We start from the raw sequence: 8,744 nt of genomic DNA, 5'->3' as shown, positions 1-8,744 counted from the left end.
CAGCAGCGTTACAGCCTCTTTTCAGACATAAATTTAATGATTGCACATGTTGAACATATTATACAATGCATGATATTTTAAATATTAAATTATAAGATTTGTTATTGCAGTCTTTACTGTATGTTAAATAAAAATGTTGGCAGTCTAGCAGCACATTAAGACTACACAAGGTCAAACTTTCATGTGCTTCAGCTCGAACCAAACCTGGTGACATCAGCCTTCCAGTGCAGCAAAAAAACAACACTCTCATAACATACATTAACAGTAGATACAGTGGCCAGGAGGAATGCAGTAAGTTTCCATCAGCTTTCGAAAGAGAGATCTTTTAACTTGGCCAATATGTTTCTTGGTTTGTTAGTCTGGAATGGATTTCAGTCCAGAACAAATCTATCCTACTCCATTCCATCAAAAGCCAAATGAGTCTATAACAATGTAACACATTTGTATCAAATTCTTAACTAAACTGACAATTTGAGAAAAAAAAGTTTAGGTTCAGCAGTACGTATAGGTACATTTTTTCACTTCAACTGAAATTAATTGGCTGTGCTGTAAGGACAATGAATGAAAGACAAAATGGGATATGGTAATACGGATAAGGATAAGATCGGAATCATTAATAGGAATTAAGGTACCTACTTTACTTACAAATCTTGCATTGTTACTTTGTTCTTCCCCGTTCTACTGTGCTAAGCAGTTAAATAAGTGCACAATTATTTTTAAGCTGGAAAGTAAGTACTTACGTATTTATCACTGGAGAAATTGAACACATTTTGGCTCTCTTTTTTTAAGTGTCTTATCAATATTCTCTTGTAACAGTGGAAGGGTTCTTTGCTTATGTTGTTAATGTGGTGGGCAGCCATACCTTAGTGATGTTCAAGTGTAGTTGGAGAAAAACAATGTGATATTGAAGACTGTGGGGACTGCACACTGTTTGGACACAGAAGCGGTCTCTGTATTCTGATATTAGTGTTTTATGGAGGCTCTGTGACTCCTCTCTTCTGACACAGATGGTGAGGGAGGGTAAGAGTCCCACTGGAAACCCCGACCAGGGGCCGTGGCAGTGTAGGGCCCGTGCTCCAGGTGTCTGTCTCGATGTTATACACGTGGACACTGCTGAGGAAGCCCTCCTCTGTCCAGGAGAAGCCCCCAATGATATAGATGTAGGAACCCCGGGCAGCACACCCATGTTGGCTGTGACCCACAGGAAGAGGGCTGAGCTCCGTCCACTGGTTCGAGATGGGGCAGTAACGCTCTGTCACGAGGACGTCAGAGTAGGAGCGCCTCTGGGCCTGGGTTCTGCTGATCAGGACGCCACCTGAGCACACAGGCACGATGGTTAACAAAACAGCACTCAAAGGTATTACACATCAGGGAAAGTAGAGAAAGTGAGACACCTATTGAAAAGCACTCTCTACAAGGAATGGCCAGGGTGTAGGCAGTGGAGTAACAAGAGACTGGCCTTTCCACACTCACCCATGACGTAGATGTTGTCCTCTATGCAGATCATGCTGTGGAAGCCCCTGGCATACCGCAGAGGGGGCAGGGTTGTCCACTCGTCCAGCTCTTGACAATACCCGTACACTGAGTCAGAGAAGACCTCCCCCGAGGAGCCCCCTGCAATACCAGCACACACGGCCACCAGTGAGCACACAGGAACTGAAGATACAGGTCCGAAACTGCATTTTATAAATGTTTTTTTATAGTTGCTTAAAATATGTCAGTCAAAGGTTAACTGCCACATTGCAATCAAGGCTCAGGACGGCACCCACTTAGAGGTATTCATGTTCAATTCAGTTCTACCTTGAAAGAAATAAAGATCTATGCAGTCCTGGACCATTGCCAAGTAAAATGATTTACTGTGGAAAAAATGCCAAACTGTGTGGTTGAGATGTGTGCTGGGGACTGAGCTGACAGAACAACATTCATCTTGCTTGTACCAAAGCCAGACTTGAAATCCATATGATCAAATGCTGGTGAATGAACATACTGTTCCACTGTACCTTCTAAAAGATATTTTATCAGATAAAGATTCAGACACCAACAGCTCACACAGGGCTAGCACTTAGAAACCTGTGCACAAATGCACATGTCTTAAAACTGCACTGACAGGAGATCTGTATGTTATTTACCTTGGACTTGCCAAGTGTACAACAGATGTTAATTTCAATACCTCCCACAAACAGAAATTACACACAGATTTGCTTGCCCATGATGGTAAATGCAGAAATAAAAAATGACCTCCAACAATGGATGCAAACATCAGCGAGCCCTCTGTGAAAAGCTCCATGCAATGTTTTAACTCTAGAGTCTCACCGCAGACATACAGCTTATTGCCGTGCACCGCGCCGGCGTGGCTGGACAGTGGGCAGGGCAAGGCTCGGATATGGGTCCACTCATCATCAGCAGGGCTGTAACACTCTGCAGAGCACAGGATGCCACCTTCCCCTCTTCCTCCGACAGCATAGATACGACCCCCCATGGCACTGCAGTGGAAACGACGACGACGAACCTGGAAAGATCAGCAATGGCTACAGCTGTACCTGACGGAATCGGCCCATTTGTTTGTGCCCACACATGTCAAAAGGGGCGAATTCTTTATAGCGAACACCTCTGCTGCCAGCTAATGGCTGCCTTTGTCTAACGTACATTCATGTCTGCAAGGCGAGTCCACTTGTCAAAGCGAGGGTCATATCGCCGCACTGAAGCGGTGGCCTCTTCTTCGTGGCTGCTGTTGAACCAGGAATTTTGTCCCCCTGGAAAGCAAACAAACACCTACTGTACAGGACACACCATGTGTACACAACATACTGACACACTGGACCACACATGTGATAAGAAATATGATAAGAAAGGTACAACAATAAATGCATGCAAAACCAACCTTCAATTGAGCTCATTGTTTTCACATCTTACCTATGATATATAGGTAGTCATTGAGCACTACAGCACAATGATTATACATCCCCTCCACACGAGTAACCGTTTTCCATGAACCCGGTTTCAGGTGCTCACCCCCACTCAATACCTGTAACACAAACGCACCATTATTAAGCCCCAACCACAGTATACAACTTCCAGATGCTTGTGTATGCTTCTTAATCTCAAAGTCCAGGTAGGTGGAGAAGGAGGAATGGCCAGTAAATTAAAGACTTCCTCTTAACTTACTAAATTTGAGATGATATACAGTGAGGGGAAAAAAGTATTTGATCCCCTGCTGATTTTGTACGTTTGCCCACTGACAAAGAAATGATCAGTCTATAATTTTAATGGTAGGTGTATTTTAACAGTGAGAGACAGAATAACAACAATAAAATCCAGAAAAACACATTTCAAAAAAGTTATACATTGATTTGCATGTTAATGAGGGAAATAAGTATTTGATCCCCTATCAATCAGCAAGATTTCTGGCTCCCAGGTGTCTTTTATACAGGTAACGAGCTGAGATTAGGACCTCTCTCTTAAAGGGAGTGCTCCTAATCTCAGCTCGTTACCTGTATAAAAGACACCTGTCCACAGAAGCAATCAATCAATCAGATTCCAAACTCTCCACCATGGCCAAGACCAAAGAGCTGTCCAAGGATGTCAGGGACAAGATTGTAGACCTACACAAGGCTGGAATGGGCTACAAGACCATCGCCAAGCAGCTTGGTGAGAAGGTGACAACAGTTGGTGCGATTATTCGCAAATGGAAGAAACACAAAATAACTGTCAGTCTCCCTCGGTCTGGGGCTCCATGCAAGATCTCACCTCGTGGAGTTTCAATGATCATGAGAACGGTGAGGAATCAGCCCAGAACTACACGGGAGGATCTTGTTAATGATCTCAAGGCAGCTGGGACCATAGTCACCAAGAAAACAATTGGTAACACACTACGCCGTAAAGGACTGAAATCCTGCAGCGCCCACAAGGTCCCCCTGCTCAAGAAAGCACATGTACAGGCCCGTCTGAAGTTTGCCAATGAACATCTGAATGATTCAGAGGAGAACTGGGTGAAAGTGTTGTGGTCAGATGAGACCAAAATTGAGCTCTTTGGCATCAACTCAACTCACCATGTTTGGAGGAGGAGGAATGACCCCAAGAACACCATCCCCACCGTCAAACATGGAGCTGGAAACATTATGCTTTAGGGGTGTTTTTCTGCTAAGGGGACAGGACAACTGCACCGCATCAAAGGGACGATGGACGGGGCCATGTACCATCAAATCTTGGGTGAGAACCTCCTTCCCTCAGCCAGGGCATTGAAAATGGGTCGTGGATGGGTATTCCAGCATGACAATGACCCAAAACACACAGCCAAGGCAACAAAGGAGTGGCTCAAGAAGAAGCACATTAAGGTCCTGGAGTGGACTAGCCAATCTCCAGACCTTAATCCCATAGAAAATCTGTGGAGGGAGCTGAAGGTTCGAGTTGCCAAACGTCAGCTTCGAAACGTTAATGACTTGGAGAGGATCTGCAAAGAGGAGTGGGACAAAATCCCTCCTGAGATGTGTGCAAACCTGGTGGCCAACTACAAGAAACGTCTGACCTCTGCGATTGCCAACAAGGGTTTTGCCACCAAGTACTAATTCGAAGGGGTCAAATACTTATTTCCCTCATTAACATGCAAATCAATGTATAACTTTTTTGAAATGTGTTTTTCTTGATTTTTTTGTTGTTATTCTGTCTCTCACTGTTAAAATACACCTACCATTAAAATTATAGACTGATCATTTCTTTGTCAGTGGGCAAACGCACAAAATCAGCAGGGGATCAAATACTTTTTTCTCTCAATGTAGTTCATAATATAATGCAGCAGCTGCTCAATACACCACACAAAACGCAGGGTGACCATTTACATCAGGGGTGTCAGACTCCAGTCCTGGGGGGCTGCAATGTCTGCTGGGTTTTGTTCCAGACCAGCTCTTGGCACCTTAATTGCTCTAAAACAATTCACTCTCCAGACTCTGAAATGTTCTGTGGGTTCATCAACAAAATTGTAATGTATTGGCTATAACAATAAAGTTCTAGATAAACCTACATGAGTAAATAATGACATTAATTAAGTAACTGGGATCTCCGGTTGGAACAAAAATCAGAGGACACTGCAGCCCCCCAGGACTGGAGTTTGACACCCCTGGTTTACATAAAGCATAGACAAGCACAGTACCAGTATCTCCCTGCACTCTTGGCTGCCTGTGGTTTTACCACAAGTTGCCAGCACCCCTTTTCGCGATGACCTTATTTTGAACCACTTCTGATATGGACTGTCAATCTGAAACCGAAGATCTTCTTTAGACATCATCTGAATGTACGTGTCACCCTTTGGGACAGCCTTCACCAGCTCCACAGAGTCTCTGAAGTCATCCTCGGACAAGCACTCTGGAGGGAAGATCAGACCCAAGCGGACTTCTTTCATCAGGTCTTCCAGGTAGGGCAGCCTGTTGTCCAGGTCGTAATTTAACCATTTCAGCGACAGCTCCAGGATGGCTCTCTCGCTGACCTGCGGACTGACGTCATCTCTCTCCAAAACACCCAAAACGGCGTCCCCGTCCACCTGCAACAGAGAGGTCTGGGCCGTTTCCAAAATCACATCTAGGTTTTGTGAAATGAACGAGAAACACTGCAATTTTAAAGAGACCAGGTCGTATTTATCGGACAGGCACAGGATGTCGCTGAAATTGTCCACCCTCAGGGACTGCTGCAGCAGCTCGGCGCAGCACTGCGTGAGATGCGGGATCTGCAGGTGGGTGGAGGTGAGCAGCACGTCCTCCAGGCTCTCAAAGTCTGCGCTCAGGTGGGACGTGTAAATAAAATCCAAGGCACATTTCAGACCCGCTGCAGAGACCCCTTTTAGCTCTACCGAGTCCATGTGTTTCTCCCTCATGTCCGTTGTAAACATTATTCTGAAATAATAACTTGCTGCGGCTAGGACCGACCTGTGCGCCGAAAAGGTCTCATTTCCAGCAGACAGACGAATGTCGCAAAGGCACTGGGCCTGCCACAGCTCCTGGAAACCGCGCTGCAGAGCCGAGGGGAAGTCGCGGCTGCACAGAGGGAACTGCCCCGGCCCCCCGTGAGAAGCCATGTTGGCTGGCTGTTGTGAAAACGAGGAGCGGGGGATCTTGGGACTCGGGATTCCTTCGCAATGCCTTCTGGGATTTGTAGTTTTAGTCAGTTCTGCACGTCTGTATTTTAGGTTGTTGCTTACCCTTCAGACCTGAATTATGTTCCAAGGTTTTGAAAAATATAACAATGCCCCTTTCTTATCTTTAAAGCAAGCAGAAATGAGACTGAATAAATAAAATGTTTTGGATGTTTTAATTAGATGTTCAACATTTTGTCCATTTGAATGCACATCGGGTCCACACAGTTTTAAGATACAAATACCAATATCATATGATAGCATCATATATAGCATTATAGTTACTAAACAATGTGAGGTCAATAGACTGCATTATAGTTACTGTACAGTGTGAGGTCCTCATACTGCACTATAATTACTGTACAGTGTGAGGTCCTCATACTGCACTATAATTACTGTACAGTGTGAGGTCATCAGACTGCACTAAAGTTTTGGAACAGTGTGAGATCATTAGACTGCACTATATTTACTGTACAGTGTGAGGTCATTATACTGCACTATATTTACTGTACAGTGTGAGGTCATTATACTGCACTATATTTACTGTACAGTGTGAGGTCATTTGACTGCAGAATTCTTACTGTACAGTGTGAGGTCATTAGACTGCACTATATTTACTGTACAGTGTGAGGTCATTATACTGCAGAATTCTTACTGTACAGTGTGAGGTCATTATACTGCACTATATTTACTGTACAGTGTGAGGTCATTTGACTGCAGAATTCTTACTGTACAGTGTGAGGTCATTAGACTGCACTATATTTACTGTACAGTGTAAGGTCATTATACTGCACTATAGTTACTGTACAGTGTGAGGTCATTTGACTGCAGAATTCTTACTGTACAGTGTGAGGTCATTAGACTGCACTATATTTACTGTACAGTGTAAGGTCATTATACTGCAGAATTCTTACTGTACAGTGTGAGATCATTAGACTGCACTATATTTACTGTACAGTGTGAGGTCATTAGACTGCACTATATTTACTGTACAGTGTGAGGTCATTATACTGCAGAATTCTTACTGTACAGTGTGAGGTCATTAGACTGCACCATATTTACTGTACAGTGTAAGGTCATTATACTGCACTATAGTTACTGTACAGTGTGAGGTCATTTGACTGCAGAATTCTTACTGTACAGTGTGATATCATCAGACTGCACTATACTTACTGTACAGTGTGAGGTCATTAGACTGCACTATATTTACTGTACAGTGTGAGGTCATCAGACTGCACTATAGTTACTGTACATTGTGATATCATTAGACTGCACTATATTTACTGTAAAGTATTGAGGTAGTATGAGATCATCACACTGCACTATAGTTACTGTTCAGTGTGAGGTCATCAGACTGCACTACAGTTACTGTACAGTGTGAGGTCATCAGACTGCACTATAGTTACTGTACAGTGTGACATCATTAGACTACAATTTTTACTGTACAGTGTGAGATCATCAGACTGCACTGTAGTTCCTGTAGAGTGTGAGGTAATCAGACTGCAGAATACTTACTGTACAGTGTGACATCATTAGACTGCAGAATAGGTACTGCACAATGTGAGATTACTATACTGCACTATAGGTACCGTACAGTGTAATGTCATTAGACTACACTATAGTTACTGTACAGTTTGAGATCATTACAATATAGTTACTGTAGAGTATGAGCTCATTAGACTACAGAATAGGTACTGCACAGTGCGAGATATTTAGACTGCACTGTAGTTACTGTACAGTGTGAGGTCAATAGACTGCAGTATAGTTTTGTTACAGTGTGGGCTTTTTTATTCCTTATTGTATTATTTATGATTATTTTATTTTATATTTTATTGTATTGTTATTATCAACTAATTTTCTTGTTCTGATGTACTGTTTTTATATTAGTAGTAAGGTAATTCATCAATACTGGAGAACTGAGTGCAATAACAAGGTTTCTGACATACTATCCAATGTAGTGGATGGCAATATTTGAAAATATCCTGTATAAAAACTTGTAATCAAACATCCAATATTAAAGTTTAATTAATTCGTTCCATCTTTAAATATTTTATTAAAACTATTAAATCTTGCAACCAATATCTATAAATGTGAATAAAACATGCAAACATTTTCTTTACTTTGACGTGTGGGGTGGAGTCCTGTAATGCCTCAATTTTTTTTCAAATTACAACATGAGCTATACTGCCAATTGATTGGTTGTTAAACAGCCAATAAAAGGAACTTGATGATATGGTGGGGGGGGGTTAACTTCTACAAAAGCAAAAAAGTACAAGCTACAATGTTATGTCCACTGTAATGGAAACAAGGCCGTGGCTAAAGGACTGACAGAAATGCTGGAAACTCAATTCTACATGATAATTAGGATAGAAAGTCTTGTTTTGCCCTTTTTAAATGTGTAACCTTAAACAAATGTCTTTTTTTTCTTCGTTCTGAGCTATCACCATAAATATAGTCTCTAAATTAAATTCAAATATCTTTTTAATATTTAAATATGCAACATTTTCAATTCTCTCTCTCTATTATAAAGTTGTATGACTTAGAAACAATAAGCTGATCACCACAACATTAAGAGCAAGATTAATTGAAAAGCAAGGCAATGGATATTTTATTATTTTTTTAT

The 8,744-nt window shown here is 42.2% G+C and overlaps 1 protein-coding gene across 1 annotated transcript; it reads right to left on the bottom strand.

Moving 5' to 3' along the window:
• Window positions 1–15: 15 nt before the first annotated feature.
• LOC136751157 (kelch-like protein 9) lies at window positions 16–6,088 on the bottom strand. The gene is made up of 6 exons (XM_066706512.1): window positions 5,147–6,088; window positions 2,914–3,025; window positions 2,647–2,753; window positions 2,314–2,509; window positions 1,474–1,614; window positions 16–1,315 (listed from the first exon to the last, which is right to left on the bottom strand). Exons 1-6 carry the CDS (start codon window positions 6,062–6,064, stop codon window positions 972–974), a joined length of 1,818 nt encoding a protein of 605 aa, XP_066562609.1. The 5' UTR covers window positions 6,065–6,088; the 3' UTR covers window positions 16–971.
• Between the last annotated feature and the right edge of the window lie 2,656 nt (window positions 6,089–8,744).

The sequence above is a fragment of the Amia ocellicauda genome, chromosome 6 (genome assembly GCF_036373705.1).
Source record: "Amia ocellicauda isolate fAmiCal2 chromosome 6, fAmiCal2.hap1, whole genome shotgun sequence".
NCBI lineage: Eukaryota > Metazoa > Chordata > Actinopteri > Amiiformes > Amiidae > Amia > Amia ocellicauda.
This window is presented reverse-complemented; position numbering and strand designations above follow the sequence as displayed.

Excerpts from the sequence above, each read along its gene's own strand:
- LOC136751157 (XM_066706512.1), bottom strand. The coding sequence starts at position 6,064 with ATGGCTTCTCACGGGGGGCCGGGGCAGTTCCCTCTGTGCAGCCGCGAC. Across the intron at positions 2,510-2,646 it reads CTCGCCTTGCAGACATGAAT|GTTCGTCGTCGTCGTTTCCA; the intron begins GTACGTTAGACA and ends TGATCTTTCCAG. Across the intron at positions 1,316-1,473 it reads GGACAACATCTACGTCATGG|GTGGCGTCCTGATCAGCAGA; the intron begins GTGAGTGTGGAA and ends CTGTGTGCTCAG.